The sequence below is a fragment of the Lathamus discolor genome, chromosome 2 (assembly GCF_037157495.1).
Source record: "Lathamus discolor isolate bLatDis1 chromosome 2, bLatDis1.hap1, whole genome shotgun sequence".
Lineage (NCBI taxonomy): Eukaryota > Metazoa > Chordata > Aves > Psittaciformes > Psittacidae > Lathamus > Lathamus discolor.
This window is the reverse complement of record NC_088885.1, coordinates 122,600,559-122,624,963: the sequence shown is the minus strand read 5'-3', so window position 1 is coordinate 122,624,963 and position 24,405 is coordinate 122,600,559. Positions and strand designations below refer to the sequence as shown.

The following is a 24,405-nucleotide window of genomic DNA, read 5'->3' as shown; positions in this document are numbered from 1 at the left end:
CTTAAAACGTGCAGATGCAGCACTTAAGAGACATGGTTTAGTGATGGCCTTGGCAGTGTTAAGTTTACAATTGGACTCTATAATCTTTTCCAACCTAAATGATCCTATGATTCTATGAAAGGCTTAAAAAGGGAGATGCAAAGAACACAGCAGATCAGTGCTGGTGGAGGAGGGAGAGCCCAGGAAATAATATATTTCATAGAATCATAGAGTCATAGAATAGTTAGGGTTGTAAAGGACCTTAAGATCATTTAGGTCCACAACCTGCCTTTGAACACTGTCAGGGCTGTACTATTTACTACTTCTTTAGGCAACCTGCCTCACCACCCTCACAGTATAGAACTTGATCCCACACAATGACAAGGTATGCTGTTCACGGAAAAGCCCTTGGAATCCAGTCAGTATTGGGTTTTGATCTGTTGTTCATATGAAGTAATTTATTTCAGGAGATTAAATTCTCCTTTCTGCTCATCAAATATTGATAAGAAAACCCCAGCATCTATTAATGTGTTCTTTGAAAACATTTGGCGTTTTTTAATGCATGTATTTATTTTAGAAATATAAAACTCACCTCAGCTGAAAAAAAGCACTGGAAATTACTGACATCCAGTCCTTGGGGATGCATGTCTCAGAGGAGCTCACAGCTGACTCATGCACTGAAAAGGGCTTGTTTGTCTCATCTGTGTGAGGTCTGAACAGCACGTATGTGCACAGAAATTAGCAGGGCTTTTCTGTGATTCACAGAGAAAATGGGTTTCATTCACAGCAAACGTTCACAACAAGTATTTTGACCAGTCACAGGTAACTTCCTTCATAGAACAATCCAAAGCCATTTAAACTTGTTAGTTGCAAAAATATGAACAATTCACTAGCAGGCAAAATGGAGAAATTCTTACACAACGCTATGAGATTTTTTTTGTCTTGTTTTGTAGGGTACCAACCTCTTCTTTGTCACGGCCAAGTTACAGAACTTTCTATTTCTTTGTAGAACCAGAATATATGCACATAAAACTCCTACTGGGTAAAACACAGGTTGCATCAAGTTAATGTCATAGCTCCAAATTATTCTTCTGTCACATCCAGTGTAGCTATCTTTGGTTGTTCTAGTATGTCAGCTTCAGACAGGCATCTCTCCTCTTTGTAATGAAAAGATAACAAGTTTTTCCCCACAGCATCTGTGTAAGTCTATAAATAAAATTCCCAAGTAACTTTACATCCAGGATAACAGACTGGATAGATAAGTGCACTGATTTTTTATTTCTGAAGTGCCTAGTGCCACAATGTGCAAGATACAAAGAATAGCATAGACTAAGCTGAGACCTGAACTGTGTTTAACAACATTAGAAAGCTACTGCTTAGCTTATAACTGAACAGAGGCCAGTCACCCACAGATATCTGTCTGGCCTTGAATTCCTGCTTGGAGTGAGCTGGAAGCCTGTCATTGCCAGTGAAGGGGAAATGTACCAGCCTGCAAAAAGAAACTGCATCAGTTTATTCTTTTATCATGCAAAAATTGCCTCTGTGTCTTTCCTAAAGATATGAAATTATTCCTCTTGTTATATTTCTCTGGAGGTTCTTCTATATACAAGTATTATGAGTTTTTTTGCTGTCACTTTCCACTTCTGTTGAACTCCATAGCAACCAATAGCCCCTGAATTGCATGCTCTGCATTCAAGTCTGCGTTACGAATCTCCTCCTACATACACTCATTCATATTGTGGGCATCCTTGCCAAATGAATACCTTGTTCCTGATGTCAATGTGACTGCGCAAGGACCCTTTCTTATGTGGAATCTGACTGAAAAATGGGGACCTTCACAGCCCCTGTGCTTACAGCTGGAGAGTGCAGGTGGTTGGGGTTCTTAAGACCCATGGCAGGACCAGCTTCCACCAGAGAACTATGGAGGGGATGGGGACGTGACACCTGCTCTTCCCTTTGCCTCAGCCCAGGGAGGTGTCACCCCATCTAGCAGGGAATTGGACCAAGATAAAGCACTCTTGAGAGTTCAAAAAATCCCTGCTTGAGCTCTCCAGGGACCTGATCCCAAATGAAGCAGGCAAACGGCTGCAACCTGTCACAGCACAGACTGCTCCTAAGGGGTCCACACGGGTACAGTAGTGCTGCCTAGCCATCAGGCTAACGGCATGGCTGGCCTCCAGCCGGAGTGCTCAGTGCCGTGCAGGGTGAAGCCTCTCAAGAGCAGTGCGCAGCTCTACTTTGTAGCCTGTTGCTGAAAGGAAAGGCTGGAGCTGAATCTCAGGTGCAACACAGCTGCTCCTCCAGACATGGATTTGTTTTATCCCTTCAAGAGTTAAGTATTTCTGAGCTACACACCAGCGATTTTCTTGCATTTTTTGTTCCTAGAGCAATGTCATGCTTGCAAACTGTGCAAATTTCTCTGTTGAGAAGGAATAAGTGACAATCATAGGCAGTGTTTTATAATACTGTGGAAATTGTCAGAAGCCCTATGCTACAACCCCTAAATGCAATCAATAAATCAGTTCTACAGCAGAGCCAGTGCAATAATTTGCCTGGATAGTCGCAAATGCGATGTCCCCTGCGAGAAGCATGGGAAAGGTGAGCAGAGAATGCATTCCAGAATGAGCACAGTTAGGGAGTCTGTGGTAGTTTCAGGTTAGTGGTCTCCACTGTTGGAGACATGTGGGAGCAGACTGACAGTCACAGTTCAAGACAGTGTTAGAGAGGTAGTTTTTATTCTCCTGTTGAGGGGTTTCTGATGTTATGATACTGTCCCCTTAAAGCACATCTGCAGTAATAATGAAGAAAATGAATGCTGGTACAGGAATTGCTTATGGTTAGAAACATTAGGATTGATGACCTCTTTTGTTTTACTTTATTTTGTGTGTTTCATAGCCTTATTCTCTTCTGGCAGTGAAATCCATCCTTGCATCATACTAAGTTATTTGCTCTATTTCTTGCACCATTGAGTTCCACAAGTTAATTTTTCATTACTGAAAGGCAAAGGATGTTCTTTTGAACATTATGAAGCTACTGTTTAATCACAGAAAGCAATTACACAGCTGCTTTGTTCTGTTATTAGAAGGTACAAATGGCACCACCGATTCAGTCCCACTGCTATCACGTTTCTCTATGTTATTCCACTATATCTCTTCTAGCTATAATTCTATGGCATCTTCAGCATCTTTCCATCTGAACTAACCCTGGACTTTTTGCTTCCTCCTGATGTGATTACCTCCCTTGTTCATAATGTTAATGAAAGAAAAAAAGAGGCTTTTAAAAAATGGAAGCAAGGACAGGCGGCCTGGGTAGAGTACAGGGATGTTGTCCGGGAAGCTAGGGACCAGGTTAGGAAGGCTAAGGCCCAGTTAGAATTAAACCTAGCCAGGGATGTTAAGGATAACAGGAAAGGATTCTACAGGTACGTAGCAAACAAAAAACAGACTAGGGACAACATAGGCCCCCTGAGGAAGCTTTCGGGAGAACTGGCTACACAGGATTTGGAGAAGACTGAGGTTCTGAATGACTTCTTCCCCTCGGTCTTCACTGGCAAAGGCTCTGACTGCACCACCCAGGTCTTAGAAGGTAGACGCAGGGACTGTGAAAATGAAGACCTTGGGCCCACTGTAGGAGAGGATCTGGTTCGAGACCATCTTCAAAATCTGAACGCACACAAGTCCATGGGACCTGATGGAATCCATGCGAGGGTCCTGAAGGAGCTGGCGAATGAAGTTGCTAAGCCACTGGCCATCATATTTGAAAAATCGTGGCAGTCAGGTGAAGTTCCTGACGACTGGAAAAAGGGAAATATAACCCCCATTTTCAAGAAGGGGAAAATGGAAGACCCGGGGAATTACAGACCAGTCAGTCTCACCTCTGTGCCTGGCAAAATCTTGGAGCACATTCTCCTGGACAGCATGCTAAGGCACATGAAAAACAACAAGGTGCTTGGTGCCAGCCAGCATGGCTTCACTAAGGGGAAATTCTGCCTGACCAATTTGGTGGCCTTCTATGATGGGGCTACAGAATTGATGGATAAGGGTAAAGCAGTTGATGTCATCTACCTGGACTTGTGCAAAGCGTTTGACACTGTCCCACACAACATCCTTGTCTCTAAATTGGAGAGATATCAATTTGATGGATGGACCACTCAGTGGATAAAGAACTGGCTGAATGGCAGCACGTAAAGAGTTGTGATCAACGGCTCAATGTCCGGCTGGAGACCGGTAACGAGTGGTGTCCCTCAGGGATCGGTGTTGGGACCGGTCTTGTTTAACATCTTCGTCGCTGACATGGACAGTGGGATTGAGTGCGCCCTCAGCAAGTTTGCCGATGACACCAAGCTGTGTGGTCTGGTTGATAAGCTGGAGGGAAGGGATGCCATCCAGAGGGACCTTGACACGCTTGTGAGGTGGGCTGATGCCAACCTTATGGAGTTCAACCATGACAAGTGCAAGGTCCTACACCTGGTTTGGAGCAATCCCAGGCACAGCTACAGGTTGGGCAAAGAAGAGATTCAGAGCGGCCCTGCAGAGAAGGACTTGGGGGGGCTGGTCAATGAGAAACTGAACATGAGCCGGCAGTGTACGCTCGCAGCCCAGAAAGCCAACCATATCCTGGGCTGCATCAAAAGGAGCGTGACCAGCAGGTCGAAGGAGGTGATCCTGCCCCTCTACTCTGCTCTTGTGAGGCCTCACCTGGAGTATTGTGTGCAGTTCTGGTGTCCTCAACATTAAAAGGACATGGAACTGCTGGAACAAGTCCAGAGGAGGGCCACGAGGATGATCAGGGGACTGGAGCACCTCCCGTATGAAGACAGGCTGAGAAAGTTGGGGCTGTTCAGCCTGGAGAAGAGAAGGCTGCATGGAGACCTCATAGCAGCCTTCCAGTACCTGAAGGGGGCCTATAGGGATGCTGGGGAGGGACTCTTCGTCAGGGCTGTAGTGACAGGACAAGGGGTAATGGGTTAAAACTTAAACAGAGGAAGTTTAGATTGTATATAAGGAGGAAATTCTTTCCTGTTAGGGTGGTGAGGCACAGGAATCGGTTGCCCAGGGAGGTTGTGAGTGCTCCATCCCTGGCAGTGTTCAAGGCCAGGTTGGATGAAGCCTTGTGTGGGATGGTTTAGTGTGAGGTGTCCCTGCCTGTGGCAGGGGGGTTGGAACTAGATGATCTTGAGGTCCTTTCCAACCCTAACTATTCTATGATTCTATGAATTCCTTGCATTGCCCTATTTTTTTTAAGAATTATTTTTTACATCCCCTTCTTTTTGAGATAATACAATGTAAAATTAATTCAGTATTCAAGGTGAGTTTGGAATGCCAACATACATGAAAGTATGTGTTATCTTTTCCTATTTGTTCTCCATCTCATTCTTAATGCAGCCTAACATCTAATCAACTTTTCTGACCACCTCTGCACAATAAGTATGCTTCTTAATTGTGCTGTCTATAATGACATGATGTTTTTCTTAAAAGGTTAAAAGTAATTGAAAACCCAGAAGATACTGCATAGAGTTAAGAAAGGATCTGCATACTAGATTTGGCAACATATCAAAATCCAACCTGTTCTTGTGCTGCACTTAGACATCTTTGCATATCAAATGTTGATTTTATAGGTCATTCTAGAGTTCTCCACAACTTCCTCTAATCTTCACTAACCTACACAACTTCCCATTTACTTTTTGTCACATCACCACCCAAAGAATATTACTGCTGGATATTATGTTAACATAATTTTGCCACTTACAAATCCTACTTTGTGCCTGAAGTATCAGCACCGTTTTTACGTGCAAGGCAAGAATTCACCAGAATATTTATTAACTTTTCTGAAAAGAGTTTAAAACAAACTTCACAGGAAGATTTTTTATTAGCAAACTAGACAGAATACTTGAGCCTTTTACTTCTGCAATGCTAAAAAAATCATCTAATTGTCCTTTTGTTTTACACCAGTCAAACCTTACTGATGACTTGATCAAATAGTAAAGTTGATATCAAATAACTGCTTAGCAATGCATATATTCTGAGAGCGCTGAGTTCAGAACTACAAAAATCATATAATCGCTTGTGGCTATTCGGACGGTACCTGGTTATTCACACAGCACTTATCAGTCCAGAAAGATTTGAAAAATGTAAAAGAATGCCTGGAATTTCATTCAGAAACCCACTTTTCTCTATCTCCATTGGAAAGTTTAACTGTTCAGCTAATAAAAAGACTCCTTCTGTGCATTTGAAGTTACAGTAATGAACTTTCAGTTGGTAATCCTAAACTGACAATGAACGCAAAAGGTATTGTGCAAAGTCACCTCTTTCCTTCTAGTACCTAGCCTGAAATCTCTATGAAGCTCTAAGGTCAGAGAAATCTGGTCCATCTGAAGCTCAGATTTTCAAAGCCAGTGTAAAATTGGTGTGCTTGAAAGATTAAAGTTAAAGCATGCCTGTGAAAGCATTTCATATTTTGAAAGAAATTTTACTGAATGGTCCCTTTTTCTTGTGTTTGGAACTATGGGAGGTGCATTTGATGCTACAGGATGAAAAAACTCATAGGAATACTGGAAAACTAAGTGAGTCTAGGTTGTCAGCAACAGGTTGCATCAGGCTCAAGCAATAATGATTTATCCAGTAGAAAGAGCAGATCTGAGCTGACTGTGGTGAAAAACCACAGTAAACTTAGTTATGGGTAGTGCCCTGGACATGGAATTTCAGGCACTGTGCATGACGGTGACAGTTGTGCACTCTTATTTCCCTAACAAAAGAAGAACATGAAGAAGAATAAGAAAAACACAGTATTTCAGTAGACTTTAAGTCAGTGTGACATCGTCCTTGGCCTGTGTGGAATGAATGAGCACACACAGACTGTTGCAGACCTCTCAGCAGTAGCATGTCTAGAAATGGTTCACATGAAGATGTTGGAAAATGGCCTGTGCATCTTCATCAGCAAAATTATCCTGTGGCAATAATGTGTATCTCCACATACAGATTGATAAAGTAATTTTGTTATCACCACAAGGTATAATGGAGAACCAGAGAAACCATGTTTTGTTTCTCTTTTCAGGAGGAATAAAAGAGAAAAACAGAGCAAGTATGGGTAGTAACCAGCAATGCCACAATGAAAACAAAGGAATAATTTACAAAGAAAGCAATCAATCAGAAGCATCACAGTCTCTAAACTTACAGCCTTTCTCCAGTTAAAATGTCATTTTAACTATCATAATATAAAGTATGATGTAAAAATGATGCTTTTAAAAAGGTTGGAGAAGCTCAGTGGTCCCTGTGCCTGTTTGGTGGAGAGCATGATAGGGTTTTGCTAGAACAGCAAGAACAGACTGATGAAGCCATGTTGGATGTCGTCACCAAAGGCAAATAAAAGACAAAAAAGAAAATGTAAGTGCATCTTATCAGATATCTAAAATAGCTATTAAAGTACTTAAATCCGGACAGTGAAAATAGCAGGCATTAAAAAGGTGCACAAAAGTGATGTCAATCTCAAAAAGGGTTATAAATTATTTTAGTTTAAACCCTTCAGGGTAAATAAAGGACAGACATATTGTAATCATTTCTTATAAGCAAATGAAAAGATTTGTCAAGCATTTTATATCAAAAAGATTTCCCACTAAAACAACAGGCAACTTTGATATAGCTGGTAAAATCGAGGAACTTGATATTATTGGTGTTGAAATGATCGTTGAGGAATTCTAAAGAGGTGCTATGAAGATTCATAAGACAGCAGTCTAGGTAAAATTAACTGCATATCTCTTCAGGAACAATAGCGAAGAAAATTTGCTGTAATGATTCAACTAAACACAGGAGAAGAACCAGAAAATAAAATGAACCTGTGTGGATTTATGAAATAGGGTGTTAAAAGTGTATTGGATCGTGGTGCGGCCAGCCACAAAGTAACTTCTTTGCAGTTATGCTGAAAAGGATATGCAGTACCATGAAGCTCAAGAAAAATGAGTAGTTTTTACCCTAGCCACTTTTGAGTGCATTGTGTTTCATGCAACTTAATTGAATAAAGTGAAGGTATGGATAGCAACAACCATTCCCCCTAAGAAAACAGATTTTGTTTGTTCCCAGAAACCATACTGAAAGTGCAAAAGAGCCAAATCTGTTGAAGACCTCAGAGTTTACAGAATCTTTAATGGGACAAAACCATGATGCAACCAAAGCAACAATGAGGAGTCTGGTCGAATGTCACCAATGGCATTAGAAAAAGGTATGCCTTCTTACTAACATTGTCCAGGCTTGTCTCAGACCTCACTGGGTATTGGACCTCCCGTGTGGAAAACAGATGACAGCAGTTTCTTTGGGACATCTGGATTCCACAGACACATGACTCTCCAGTATGCCAATCACCAAAAGACTGATACAGAATGAATTTTATAAGTAGCTAGTAGAAAACAGAAGTTATGGAAGACAACATGAGTCTGAATCATACTACATTTTAGGAGAAACCTTAGGAATTTAATTCTATAGGCAGAATGAATGATAACTGCTTCTGTAATGACTCCAGTGAGTGAGGTAATTGCTCCCTTTGAAGGGCAATTGCTGAATACAGAAATCAAGTGTCACCAACATTATATTATGTAGCATTACCAGCTTTTTACTAAGTGTATTTTTGTGTGGATGACAGCAATGGAGCAAAAGAGGTCTGCCTAAAGGAAGACAAAAATCTTTTCCTGTGTATTTTACTAACACTTACGCAGAATAGGCTGGGTAAGGAGAACAAAAATTGCTCAGATCCAGACACTTTCCTTGGATGTATGGGGTTTCTTTGACAAAATAGTCCTTTGGAATGGTCTTTTTTTTTTTTTTTCTTTTATTTGTTTTCTTTTTTCCCTTGAAGCTGCAAAATACGGTTTTCTGAGAGAATTGCAGGACAAAGGGAAAAGAGGTGACCTTGGAAAGACTCCCCTGAAATTCTTCCAAAGGAGCAACCTGAACAAATTAATGGGAATGGCACAGCTCACTTACAAATACAAGTGTTTTTAGACTGCCTTTCTCAAAGCAGAGGAGGCAATCATGGAACAAAAATATTAAAATGCAGGCTGAAAACTGAAAATTAGAAACTACCAGGGTTACAGTTGTTCTGAAAATGCCCCTGTGCAGGATCAGTGGACAAAATACACTTTAATAAATTTGTAAAGTATGATTTCAGATATCATGATCGAAAAAGGAAAAGGGAAAGCGTATTTTAAAACTCCAGACTGAATCTTCATAATTTGTGAGTGCTTCCATTTCTGTGAATGCAGTAGCATGGTACATAATTTCCTCATTTAAGGAAAAAAAAAAAAAGGAAAGAAAAGAATAGGCAATCTACTGGAAAAATTTAATCAATGCTTTACTTCTATTTTATTGTCAGGATTTGAAACCTTGTGTTTCTGAAGCAAACGCTGCCTTTTAGCCAAGATTGTGATACCATGACCTAACAGCATGAAGGCTTTTTCCTGGATGAGATGAAGTTGAAAGCCCAGATGGGCAGAAGTAGAATTGTATTGAATATATGGTCATGGAGAAAGGAAGTCCAGCATGGTATCCCTTATTGCCCTGAAGCCAGTACAATTTTTTGGTATGTGCCAGCAATTCCCATTAGGGTGCAGATTAGTGTTGCGGGTGCAGTGTGGTTCTTGCCTTGGAGTAGTAATGTTACGTTATTATTTTGGCAGATTATTGAATTTTCTCAGGAATTGCCAGTGAAAAACCATCTAAGTGGCTTATAAACTGTTAAAAATCAGTTGAACTGAAAACAGAATTTCATGTGTATTGCAATGTTAGGGATTCTGAAATAAAAGTTTCATTAATTTCTTATTGCAAAAGTTATCAGCAACCTCCCAAATCAATCTAATCTCTGTACAATAGAGTATACTTCTATGTCTGGATGTTTTTTCTCTGCTTTCTGGAAATCACTGTTTCAGGGTTTGCTGTTTCTGTGGCAAGGGCTGTACAGGCTTCTAAACAACTGGAAACTGTACAATGATAATGTAATGATTTATACTCTTCTATTTCCCTTTATATTGCTTCTTATTGTAAAGCTAATGTACTTAATTAAAATATTTTTTCATACTTCTAATAAGAATTCTTACATAGTACAGAGAATTACTGAATAAACTTGATTAATTGAACTGCTCATTCAATTATAAATCATTGCTCATGGAGCAACATATGTAACAACTATGCACAGAAAATAATAGACAAATAATAGACTCAATATACAATAGCATCCTGCCAGACCCCACGTTAGTATTGTAGGAGGCAGGTCTGAAACCAGATAGTTGGAGCAACCAGCATCTTTACTCCAAACACAAGCAGTAGACATCACTGAAATAAAGATACAGACAGCAGGGAAGCCCTGTTTTGTCAAAAGTCAAAGTAAAAAGAGGCCAAAAGAGGATCAGCAGACATTGCAAGTCTAGTTACAAGGCCTTGAGAAAAATGCCAGAAGGAAAACTTCAATATTTGAAGAAAATGGGGAAGCCTGAAACAAATAAGTCACTCCTACTTATTTACATCCTCTTTGTTTTCCGCAAAAAAGTTATATGTATTGATTGGTACAAGCTTGTTTACAAAGAAATACAAAAGTCACAATTAATTTTCCTTGAGATCTATTTGATTTTATGTTCAGAAAGTAAGGGAAGACACAGCGTTTGGAAGAATTAATATATAAAAGCTACAATTTGGTATCAAGGGATGACTTGTTAAAATTTCAGGGTTAATACTACATCAGGTGTCCTTTTTTGTCTGTTTTTGTCTCACAGTTTAGACTGTGTTGAAAGCATAACCTTACATTCGTTAAAACAGTAGAATTTGTGTGCTTAAAAACAATGCTAGTACATACTTCTTTTTATTCAATGCTTTGACTTCACAAATGCATTACTAAGAAGGCCTTATGTCAGTATCAGATAAAAACCATAAGAGATCAAGTCTTTGCAAAATGAATCCCAATATGCTGAAGTTAGTTTCACTCCACAAAAATGTACAAAAAGCATAGAGATTCCTGTCTCTCTGTGGTTTTTTTCCCCCTGATCTGGCAGAACTCTTCAACACTCCATTCCATTGCATTCAGTTGACTTAACTTAGGTTATTATTTTGCAATTTTATTATCAATCAACAGTCCTCAACAGTCAAGTAAATGCACTGGATTTTTTTCTGCACAATAAGTATATTAAGCCATAAGGTACTTAAGCAAATGTCTAATGTGAAGCATTTAAATATTCTCATTGTTGCGTTTTGTCTCTATAGTTGAATTTGCTGGGGTTGCTCACATATATGCATTGCTGCTTCAGATTTTATGAAAGAAACTTTTCTTTGTCTTCTTGCTCTTTGGAATTGAGTGAAACCTTTAACATATATGCTTTTGAAAGAATAAGATAAGGAGGTTCTCTGGCTTCAGCCATGCAATCTTCTAACTCATAGTTTCATGCAAGTCAGAAAACAGACTTTCAGTTCCCCTATTCTGACCTGGTCCTGTGCACTACTTTTATTAAAGGCCCCACGACATGACTGTAGGCATGAATTAGGCCATTTTTCACTCCAGAGGTAGGAAACTGCATGACAGCGTATAGCGCTGGCACAGTGGGACCTTGTGTGAGCAGGACATTGATGAACACCTTCCTTCCCTCTGAGTGTCTGCAGCCCTTCACCCCTGTACCCTGCCACTACCCTGGTCCCAGCCAGAGCCTCTCCTCAGATGACACAGTTAATTAAGGTGCAGTGCTATAAATCACGCCTGCTTCGCGATGCTTCCAGCATAGCTATTTCAATTTTCATCCTTTGTTTCATTTTCTATTATCTGGTGTACTCACACCAGAGCAATTTCCTGCTTGCAGAAATTAGTCCTGAGTGCCATTCTTAACTGTTCAGCACCACCAGCCTGGCAAATGGTTGTTTTCTTAACATACCACAACATAGCTTATCTTTCTGAGTATCTCAGGATAACAAAATGACCACTTTTTAATTGAAGATGCATTTGTAGACAGTTACAGTAAGCCATACCTTTGGCCTTTGGGAGACATAGAGCTTCTTTTATTCAGAGCAGCCCTGCAGAGAAGGACTCGGGGGTGCTGGTCGATGAGAAAATGAACATGAGCCGGCAGTGTGTGCTCGCAGCCCAGAAAGCCAACCGTATCCTGGGCAGCATCAAAAGGAGCGTGACCAGCAGGTCGAAGGAGGTGATCCTGCCCCTCTACTCTGCTCTTGTGAGACCTCACCTGGAGTACTGTGTGCAGTTCTGGTGTCCTCAACATAAAAAGGACATGGAACTGCTGGAACAAGTGCAGAGGAGGGCCACGAGGATGATCAGGGGACTGGAGCACCTCCGGTATGAAGACAGGCTGAGGAAGTTGGGGCTGTTCAGCCTGGAGAAGAGAAGGCTGCATGGAGACCTCATAGCAGCCTTCCAGTACCTGAAGGGGGCCTATAGGGATGCTGGGGAGGGACTCTTCGTCAGGGCTGTAGTGACAGGACAAGGGGTAACGGGTTAAAACTTAAACAGGGGAAGTTTAGATTGGATATAAGGAGGAAATTCTTTCCTGTTAGGGTGGTGAGACACTGGAATCAGTTGCCCGGGGAAGTTGTGAGTGCTCCATCCCTGGCGGTGTTCAAGGCCAGCTTGGATGAAGCCTTGTGTGGGATGGTTTAGTGTGAGGTGTCCCTGCCCATGGCAGGGGATTGGACCTAGATGATCTTGAGGTCCTTTCCAACCCTAACTATTCTATGATTTTATTATTCTGCGGGGGAGAAAAAAGCAGGCAAAAGTGTTTTTCCTGATTAGCCTCATGCAAGAGCTAGACCAGGACTGCAGTGCCTCTGTGGGTCAGTGGAGACCAGTTCAGTTTCCTTCTGCTTTATTTTTCCATCCTGGTGTGTTAGGACCCAGTTTAGAGCTGATAGCAGAAAATAGAAAAATTCACGTAGAAGATTGGCTGCTGCTGAGCACAACTGGTTAGTAAAAATGCAATATCCACTTAGATACATCATGCAGTAAGCATCAGCCACTTCGACAACCATGGTCTGGATTGACTGAGTAAAAGCTTTGATGCGGCTGCATTTTATATCTATGCATTTTATTATCTTTGACATTTGCCTGTACGTTACCTCTCTGCATTATATGTTAATATAACCTTTGCTACTTGCTGTCTTTCCCTGACTTTAATGAAGTTGAATGAGATAGCACAGTAAACCTCTTAAAATTCAAACCCACTCTACTAAGACAGTATTTTGGGCTTGGTAGGTCCACTAGTATTCAAGAACAGCATTTAATGTCCTGGAGACTACATGCTCAGTCAGCTGTGCCAGTACCATACCCCCGTGTATTTCAGAGCTAAGATGAAAGTGGCTTTACACTAATTAAATTTCCTTGGACATAGGGATGTGGCTATTAATCAGCAGGGCCAACAAGAGCTCTGAGGGCCCTCCTTGTGCTATTCTCCTTGACGGCAGCCAACAGGACAGCCCATGTGGCTCTTGCATCAATGGAGCATTCCCTCTATGAACATGTAGGCAATACTATGCTTGTACTGTGACATTTCACAGCCAGCCTCAGTACTTCACCAGCTCCCTCCCATGGGAAATCTCTGAAAATGTCTGAAAATAAAACAAACACAAGAAAGTACCATTCTTGGACTAGATGATCTTTTTAGGTCCCTTCCAACCCTTGGGATTCTGTGATTCTGTGATTCTGTGATTCACTCACTGCATCTGTGTACGCCTGACAGAGTGCTCCTGACAGAGTATTTGCTCACCAATATTTTCCTTAATTCTTAGAACTTCTTTTACTGAAGTCATATCGGAAAGTCTCCTTTGGAGGACTATTTCCAAATGGGCTATATTTGGTGTCTCACAAGGCTCTTTGGCTTTTAACATGGAGTCTACGTCTGATATGCCTTTGTGAAATAAACCCCCAAATGATCCTGGATTACTTTTAGATGAATCATAGAAAATGTTCTCTGAAAGAAAGTGAATATACATCTACCTGCACACACATTTTAGCAGAGAATAATAATAAGATGCTGGAAAAAAGAAAGGCATTCAGTGCCAGCTAAGGCATACACAAACTGCCATTTTCCCTAGCCTTGCAAAGCTCTCTTATTCAAACAGAATTGAAGGCTTTATCAGAGTGAAACTGAATTTAAATTGCAGTAGCCAGCTAGAAGTGGCTTACATGTAAATGGGCACCTAAGAAACCGAAAGATTTCCTACCATCCCTCCCTAGGTCAGTTTATTCCTCCTTTTTTTTTCTTAGTTTTCAAATGAATATTGCTGTGCATTTGGAAGCAGGATTTTTAAGCAGTCTCTCTTAACAATATAAAACACATTTCTTCTTTTGTACTTACACAGCAGATGGGTAGGATTATCCCTGGGAAAACAAGGCAATGCATTCTTATTCAGAAACCTCTCAAAGTGAGAACAGCTTAGAGGATCACAGGCCCAAGATAATAGTGGAGGGTGGAGATGCCTTAGATAAGGTCATCACACTCTGGTGTCAAGTTTCCTTGTCAGAAATACCTATACAAAATAAATTTTGTGTGCTAACACATACTCTAGCACTCCAAAGGGGTATAGGCACCATATATACTCAGTAGATTGATCTGTGCATATTTAATATACATGACTGGCATCTCTTGGATTTGCTGTGAAAGGAAGCCAGAAGGAAAGAAAGAGTGAAAGGTTTAGCAGTTGTGTGGGGAGTGCAAGCTGCTGATCACACCATAGCAATGACCTTGTGCTTGTTACCACCTTTGTTACTTCATTCATATCTGAATGTACAGTATTCAGCTCCTCTGCTGATGTGGTATAAATAAACCCAAGAGGCTTTGTGGCACGTAGCACAGCATTATCTATGGGAAAGAACAAGGAAGGCAGGGGGGTGGCTTATGACTGGAACTCAGTGAAGAAAGCCATATTGGTCTGAAAATGTAAAAAAAAAAGTCTTCAGCTTCCTGCTTTGTTAATTCAGAGCAACAGCTACATGTCTTGTTAAGTATGTGAGAGTACGTGCCTTGCAAAATACATGTGAGAGTGGTTCTACTGGATCAGACCAAGGGTTCCTTTCCCCCAAAATCCTCACTGTGATAGCGGCCAGCAGCAAGTGCCTAACAAGAGGTTTGACACACAGCTAGTTGAAAAGCTTAAAACAGAAAACATACTGATTTTCCTCTGAAAAACAAATATTTCTTACATATATATTGATATGTTAACTTCAAAAATATGGTAGTCAGTAGCTTAGAATCTTACAGTTTCATTCATATCTTGCATTTTGTCCCTTTAAAGATATATCATGGAATAGTATAGAGATAATCCATATAATTTTCAAATACATCGTTATGGATCACATGGCATCATAACATTACTTGGTGCTGTGATTTTTGCTACATACATATATAACTGGCACCACACATGTTAATGCATGCTCAGGCATGTACCACCCACTGTGTGTCTGCAATAGAAAAGTAGAAAAGTGATATCATCTTTCACTAAAGGAAATGCACCAATGAAAACATTTGCATATTACCTTTCCCTTAAAAATTAATCTTTATTGATGCAAAATTGTTCAGCATGGTCATAAAACAGGCTGCTACATAGGAAATAGTTCCAGCAGGAGTCTAACAAGGCTGGCTTTGCCCTCTGTTCCCTGCTACAAATAGACCCTCCAGGAAGTTTCCAGAGCTGAGATTATCATGGCCTGGAAGCAAGCGATAGTTGCTTTTTACTGCCTCTGTGGTTGCTGCACTTACTAAAACTGTGAGAGTGCAGTCAGAATTTAAGACAAAAAATATCCTTTTCCTCAAGGAGTGATTCTGTTTTCTTTTCTTTAGGAGTCAAGTCATGGCATATTAATTATTATGCTCCATGTGTTTTATTGGCTTACCCATGTCAAAAGAGGTAAAATATCTTTTATGGAAGAGCTTTAACAATTCAATTTTTAGGCTGGTTTACTGCAATGTCTTTACTCCTTCATCCTCCTCTTTACTCCTCCATCCTGGTCTCCACCCCTGTCTGGTCTGTCAAATTTTTAGGTGCCTGTGGCAGACGGGTGTTTGTACCACTACTTTCTTCACATTGTCAAGAGCACCCCAGAGATATATGGTCAGGTCACTCTCACCAGTACAACCATGGGTACTATCCAGCTATCTCTCAGCCTCACTACAGCAAACAAACACTGAAGCAGAATGACCATGGTGGCAGGGTAGAACTTACCCCAACACGCTGTTCAGCCATTTTATAGAGATTGAGCCCACAGACCATGAACATCCTAACCAAATTCATGCTGTAACTCCTCTGGGATCACCCAACCTACTGACCTGTACCAGTTCCTAAACATCCCTTGTGCTTCCAACCCTAACTATTCTATGATTCTATGATTCTAAGTGTGCTGGAAGTGGAAGATGTTGAACACCTACCAGTGTGTGCTGAAAAAGACAAATATTTTTATGTATAATGCAATTGATACAGAGGGCTCAGAGTTCAGAGAAAGATTCTAAAATGAATCATGGTCTAGGGAAATAATGTATCAAGAATATGTAATTTTAAAATTTCAAATGTATTTAATGATTCCATCTCAGGATCTCCAGTCTTTTCTGACATTTCTACTTTATGCAGCCTATTAAATAGCTAGTCAGAGAATTATGGTTTCTTCCTCTACTGACTCTATGCAGTCTGTTCCTGCTGCAATGCATGAATTTGCCTTAGCTCCTTTTAATTAGGTTGGTAAGCTAGAAACTGATCACAATATTGGATATTCAGAAAGCTTGATTTAGGAAATGCTCCAAAAAAAATATTCTTACCTCTCCCTACTAAGTCTTACCTCAAAAAATCTCCTTTTCATAAGAGCATTCAGTCACGGTTACTAGTTGTTCCTAAGGGTCAACGGGACAAAGAGCTGAGTGGGAAGTCATACTGTTTGGCTTCTTACTATTCTGTTGCTACAGGCCTGTTCAAATGTTGTTTTGCAGAACCCAGCTGTGAGGATGACATATACAGCCCACATAGGAGTATGGGTTATTTTCTAGGGACAAGGGACAAGTGCTACCACCACTGTATGCAGTTTGTCTTCTCTGCCACCCAGTCATAAACCTCACACAAAATTTGGGTCCTTTGAGATGCTGGGGAGGAAGGGAGTGTATCATGTGTGTGTATGTATTTGCTGTGTACATGTTTGACTGTGTGTACTTTTCTTAATCAATTGTTCTTCGCTCTGGTTCACAAAGCTTGGGCATTGGGTTTGGTTTTTCTCCACAGGAGGGAGATGGCACAGAACAGCTTTCTAGTCTGCCCTTTGTTTCCCATTGAAAGGGGAAAGGCCAGCTCCAGCAATTGCCTGTCTCACCCACTGGCACTTCACAGTGCCCACTTCTGCCCACAGCTTCTTCACGGCTCTTCAGTCAAGCCTCAGCCCAGCACCATCCAGTCATCTCCTCTTCCCTCTCAATATGTGTCTGATTGCCTTACCCCCACCCCATTGATATTTTTGTTTTTCCCTTTGAGTCAGGCTTCTCTCAGTCTTCAAGTCATGCTTCATAACTCCCCCAGCTGCTGTTTTTCTTTCGCTTTTTCAGATATTTTCCTTCTGATTCCCTTCTCAGCCCTACCCAGGACTGTCATTTGTGCATGTCATCCTTCTGTCATTCATATGGACTACAACTGCCTTCCCAAATGCAGCTTCCATAATAAATGGTACTAACCAAATTAAGTTGCTGCCTGCAAGCAAATTAAAACATTTCAAGGCAGAGCTCCTTTTCGCCTTCTTTGTCCAACATTTAATTTGCACATCTGTTACTCCTCAAAATGAGTATTCTTCTTATGCTATGTTTTCTACCCTGAATTCAGCTACCATTTCAGACTACCTCAGTAATGTAATAATGTAATATGAATTATGCTTTAGTACAGTGTGCTTCCAGGCTATTTATTGGTCAATGCAATGCTTGAAACACAACCTCAGTCTGCATTACTGTAAGCATCTCACAACACAGAAGCACTGCCTCCTAATCAAACCCAAAGACTTGCTCTGTAAAAATCATCCTGGTCTCAGGGCTGGCTGTATTTCAGCTGCGATCTCTCATAATAAAAAGCTGTGAGGATGAGTTATTGCCACAGTTTGCCTGGGACTATAAATCAGTCTCAACAGATGTTTATTCCTTCATATTCTATCAAACTGAGATTATCCTTGAAAAATATTGGAATAATCAGCATCTGAGACATATTCATTTATACCAACAGGATCTGCTGATGACAATATCCTTGTACACAGCTATGAGCATTCTCAGCAGGGACATCATTTGTTCTATTGTGATCCTTGAAAATATTTATAGCTGTTAGTTTACCACTATGTCAGAGTACTTCCTTGCCCTTTAGCCTATCTCAATACACTTTCCTATAGAATGGCAAGTATCTGGCATTTGAGATTCCTTGGCTGATAAAAGAGAATTTATGGCTAGAAGCTGATATATTGGGAATATATTTTGTATACAGAGCAGCAGGTTTTTTCCATATGACTGATTTACAGAATTTTTGGAGCTATGTGACAGCTTCTGAGCCACAACAGTGCAGACATGAAGACAGAAATCAACTATCATTTTACTGCAAATGACAATGGCAACCTTCTGCCCCCCGCCCCCGTACCCTTTTCACAGATGATCATGACTGGAGGTAGCCCTTCTGCTGTCTCTCTGCATAGAAATAAATTTTACTCTGGTTGAACAACCTTGAAGGAAATACCTTTACTTGGAAGATTAATGAACACTTTCTGCTGAGTTACTTGTTCACCCAAATCCCCATTTCCTCAGTGTATGAGCAGGATGTATTAGAAGGCAACAACAGACCTAGGAACAGCTGCGGTAGTGAAGACTCCTCAATCCAAGAGTCAAAAAGGCCCTCTTATCAGGCTTCTTTAAAAGCTTCAGTTTTGCTGGAGGTGCATCAGAGAAGTGAAGACTTAGGTTTGGTGAGACTGATGGAATGAAAAACTGGGAGGACAAGTATGTGCAATGCAGCATATGGCACATTTGTTTTTATGAGAAATCCAGGTCTCATCAAAACTGTACATTTGTATGCATGCATGCATTTGTTTTACAAACTAGGATATTTTATAATGCAAATTATTTAATTAAAAAAGTTCCTGACAAGATCAGTTTGACATCCTTATCTATCTGTATTAATCCACAACTACCATTTAAAAAATAAAGTGCTCTCTAAGCAGTGATACATGTGAAGCCTTTGTGGGCTTGGGGTGAGTTCACACTTTGAGCTCTGATCAAAGAAGTGAATGATGACCATCCCCTGGGTGGATGGCCCAATACAGTAATATAGCTCAACATTTTTCTTCTCCCTCAGTGTGGAACCAATCTGATCCTTTTCTATCCATCTGCTCATTTAACTTATTTAATACCTCTGAAGTTTTCTGTTCTGTATCATATGTGATTAACATTAATGAAGAGTTCCAAAATATACTATGCAGAACCTAGATAGAAAGTGATAACACCATCTCTGAAAAATCTGTCTAAAAAATAGAAAATCAAACCAATGAGGCACATGCTAAATGAATGAAACCCTGGCACCATTAATAGATCTTAGCTAGTGATTGGCAATAAGAATTATCATTCCTTTTTTTTTTCCTAGCCATCAAGGAGGTTTTGATCAAAACAATAATCATTATATTTTTCAATGATGTGGAGCTAAAAATAAAAGTCTTGCCAGTGAACTTTGCAGCTGTCACAAAACCCATGCAATGATAATTTATGAGGAGGACAGGTTTAGCACTGCAGAAGAGCGTGAATCACATGCTAGACTATGCCCACATTATGGATGGGAATGTATGACACATTTAACAGTGGTGTTTGTATTTTAGGCAACAGTGACTTGGAAGCAGATTTGAGCTGAACATGAGCTCAAAATGAGATAGAGTAGCTAAGAAAACAGTGACAATCTTATATCTAAAAGGAAGGAAGTACTGAGCAGAATGGTGCTACCACATGATGGTTTATTAATGAAAGTTCATATTCAGTTCATCCATCTGTACATTAGCAACAGTGTTAAAATGATAGGAAAGATCCAGAAAAGAATGACAAAAAGTCTCAGCAAGCTGGAAAATCTTCCTAATTCTGAGAGTAAAGAAGCCCAATCCATTCAAGATTTGGAAGCAGAAATGTATTGCAAGACATTAAGCTAGTGTAATACCTTACAGAACATTATCTTTGCTCTGCTGGTTGTCTGCAAGTATGGTCTTTACCTTGTAGACAGCACAAGGTTGTTTTTTCCCCAAGAAAAATGGGGGTAGCTGTTTTGCTTTCACCCTGCTTATAGAATCATAGAATCATAAAATGGTTAAGGTTGTAAAGAACCTTAAGATCATCTAGTTCCAACCCCCCTGCCATGGGTAGGGACACCTCACACTAGACCATGTCACCCAAGGCTCTGTCCAACCTGGCCTTGAACACTGCCCGGGGTGGAACATTTACCACGTCTTTTGGCAGCTTGCTCCAGTGCCTCACCACCCTCACAGTAAAGACCTTCTTCCTTGTATCTAACCTGAACTTCCCCTGTTTTAGTTTGAACCCAAGTGCACACAAGGATCACTGTTGCAGAGCAGCTAATGTATTATCTTCTTGCTAACAGTAACCTACCCTACAGCGCTGCATCCTCAGTGAATTAAAAAGTAGGTTAAAAGATGATGTGGTCAGGACACAAAGGTACAAACATGGGAAGCTGTCATTTTTATGCTCCCTTTAAACTAACAGAATCCAGCAGCTGGAAGCTGAAGCTGGAAACATTGAGACTGGAATCTGAAACCTGGCTTTCTAGAGATGTTAGATCTATCAAATTGTATTCTTGAAGATAAAATCACAAGTGTTTCTAAAAGCTCACATAGAAGTTTTAACTTTGATACAGGGAATCCCTTAAAAACATTTTTGATTCGATTTGTCCAAGCAGTCACATTACACAAATAATGACATTTCCTTTTAAAAATCAACACATTTGTAAGACCAAAAAGTTTCGAGGCTGCTTCTGCCTCTTTGACCTGCCCCTGTTACTCCCAGGAGTATAAATGGTAAGAACATTTGGACTGAAAATCAGTTTATGGATTACAGCCATGCTGATTTTAAGAAATCCTTTGTGAATTATTATTTTTTTCTAAATTATGATTTAATCATACAGAAAGAAAAGGCATGGCTAGCTGAAAATGAGATTACAGTTAGGAAAGGCATGCTGAAGGCTGAGCTCCTACATGGCGATGTGCATGTCACTGTTATATGATGATGTGCATGTCAGCATCACAGCCTCATATGAATTGCGTTAGCATTCAACTGAAATACAAGCCTGTACACATCTTGCCATCACTGAAGACACATGTATAGAAAGGTTGCCTGAGACACATGTATGCCAGATATACACAATGCCTATTTGTCTGAGGGTTTTTGTGAAAGGCATATGAATATATATGTCCTCTGGCCAATAAACTGCTTCCCAGCTGCTTTACAAGATGTTACACTCATCATTTTTTTTGTTTCTTAAAAGCTTTTTCTCTTCTTAATGCTCTTAATCAGTAGAAAATGAAAAGGTCATCCTTTTATTTGCTTACAGTCCAAATTCTGTCCCAGATCCCTGTTGCACTTGGAGTGCTTCGAAAGCCCACAGAAATTAATCTATAGAGGAGGCAAGCTTCTGTGGCTCAACGGAGGTAAAACTTGTATGTGGATTTTAATTTCACTGAGAAGCCTTAGGAAAGTACATCCTATCCTATTTGCCTCAGCCTTTCTTCTTTGAAGGTAAAAATTGCATTTTCAGAAATGAGGTATGTTGCAGGCAGGATCACCTTGGTTTTTGAACCGACATACACGCATGTACATGGATGCATATTAAAGCATCGCAGAAATTTTGAGCCAAAATCTCACAGGAATCAATGTTGTGTCGAAATCTCATTGGAGGAGCCTTAGACAGCAGCACTCTCAGCTTCTAAACAGCAAGACGGTGTTCGAGGTTAATCACAAGGACTCATTTTGTTGAGGGATCAGAAACCCAAAGCTGGCTCTATATAATACCTAAATCCTTTAATGCAACCAGCAGAGCCACAGAGCTTCTGTCATCTAAAGCTGATACTTTCTATTAATTCAAGATACCTGTTCATTCGTCTTTCTTTACAGGCCGATTGCTAAAGGAAAGGGTTTGTGGTTGGAAGAAAAGCAAGCTCACAATTCAGAAAGACAGGAGATAAACTGCTAACCCCTTTGTAGTCAATAGGACTTTTATCACTGTCTTCAGTTCTAGGTTTCACAAAATACTTCTGTATATGCAAAGTTACATTTCTGTAACTTTTTCTGTATATTTATTTACCAGATCTATACATGAAAATGAATATCAGAAACAATTCTGTGCTCTGGTTTCACACAGAAATGAAATGTTCTCCCAGAAAGCAACTAATATGAAAAATTGCATATATTGTATATTGTTCTGTAATAATTTCCATAATATAAATTCAAAGCTCTAGTCAATTGACTCCTAAAGGTGAGACACTTTGTTGGACAACTTTAGACCATGCCAAGACAAACCCTATCTGGAACTCAACAGAATTTGTAATACTGCAAACCTGAATCTGAATTTTGTTTTCTGATCTGATGTTTGTCGAAAATCAGCAGAACACATGGCAATCCTACAGCTGATTCCATTTCTCCCTCCCACCATGAAGGCAGGGAAAATGGCATAGAATGACTTCTGGAGAAAAGGACAATGTGAACATGATATTCCTGGACTAGACCCTTTTTTCTGTATTATTTCAAATAGGTAGTGAAAGCTGACTAATCACATTAACATTTAAGGACATCATTTTATAATAATGGCTGGGAGATATCTTTGTTCATACCATTCTGTGAAGAAATGACCTGAACAGAAAATACACTTTGCATGAACCTCCCTTTTGTCAGACTGCATACATAACATACAGTAACCAGAATGTGTAGAAAGTGCAATGCAGTTTGTGCAAATCTCATAACACAAGTTGTAACTCCTGAAACGGTTAAAAAGACAGGTTATCTATTAAGAAGGCTGGAGACAGAATAAATATGGTCAGTTCCTTCTGCACCAGAAGATGTATGAGAACCCTCATAAGTTTTGAGACATTTGCTTTCTGTCAACCTGTTTGGCTAGTCTGTGATATTGCTGAAGTAATCACACAATAAGCATTAATGTATTTATAGCAAACAGACACTATCTGGTTAAAACTGGAAAATATTTATGGGAAAAAAAGCCATGAGCTACTTATCTGATACTCTGATACACCCTTTATATGGTGTATCAATGGTGTTATGGATGAACAATGACAGGTGATGAGATCAGAAGAAAGTTTAAGTGAAATGGACTCATTGTTACAAAATGTTTCAATGAAAATGGCCTTGCTGCTTCAAGTATGGCCACAAATATTCCATTACAAGTTGAGCGTGAGTGTATGTAAAAAGATAAGGACACTATCTACATTTACCTACTCTGATCCCAGTTGGCTGCAAAAAGCAGAAGAATCTTCCTGCCACAGTGGTCACGATTTTCCAGTACTCCCGGGAACCCATCTGTCAGAGCCCGTTTGATTCCTGGATCATCAGCTTTGAAGTTTTTGAACATATCCAGATTTAACTGGCGGTACTGGAAGTACTGAGCCAGCAGTCTGAAGGCCTCAGTTTGGTGAAACTTTCTGGCTCGGAGAAATCTCAAGATGAAGGCATCATCTGTACGTAAAAACCCAATGTCAGGCCTCGTGATGATCATGTCCCTGACTTGCTGGATATCCTGATGCAAAATATCTGGGTTTTCATTCAGTTCCAGGCGGGCTTTCTCTATAGTCTCTGGGCTAAGTCCAGCTTGTAAATGGGTCATCTCTGCAAAAACCTCTTTTCCAAATCCTTAACTTCAGATATTTCAGTAGAAGTGCTGATCCCATTCAATTGATGGTCTGCTGGGAGTGGGAACCATTCAGAAGCTTTTTGCTGTCAAGCTGATATTTAACAAATGAAAGCAAATGGCTTTTCTTATTCTTGCAGTAAGAGTAACAGGCAGTTCACATGTAGTGTAATCCATCCAAAGGAAAGTGCTGTTTATTCCATCAGTTACTAAAAGAAAAAGCAAATATATAAAAGAAAGATTAAATATGTATGTAAAGCTTACAGGAATGAATTTCTGAAATTTATATAGCAATAAAATTACTTTGTGTGCTTCATATGTAAGAGGATACCAGTCAAATTATTTCAGAATGGGTGAATTTAAGATAAGGCAGTCACTGGCATCTTGAATGTATATATACCATTCAAGCTATTCAATTGTCAATTGATACTAAGCTGCATCAATTTAAGATTACAATACACTTTCCAAAGTTGTCTTACTGAAGTGTGGGAGTTCCAGTATCCCATAACATCAAGGCCAGGATGACAAAAGCAGAAATTAAAGTATTCAG

General features: G+C 40.1%; 1 protein-coding gene across 1 annotated transcript in view; it reads right to left on the bottom strand.

Moving 5' to 3' along the window:
• CLVS1 (clavesin 1) overlaps positions 1–23,895 on the bottom strand; it is a 92,010-nt gene extending 68,115 nt beyond the window's left edge. Inside the window, 2 exon segments of the mRNA XM_065669377.1 lie at positions 23,443–23,840; positions 23,842–23,895. Of these exon segments, the coding sequence (XP_065525449.1) occupies positions 23,443–23,840; positions 23,842–23,895 (452 nt within the window).
• Between the last annotated feature and the right edge of the window lie 510 nt (positions 23,896–24,405).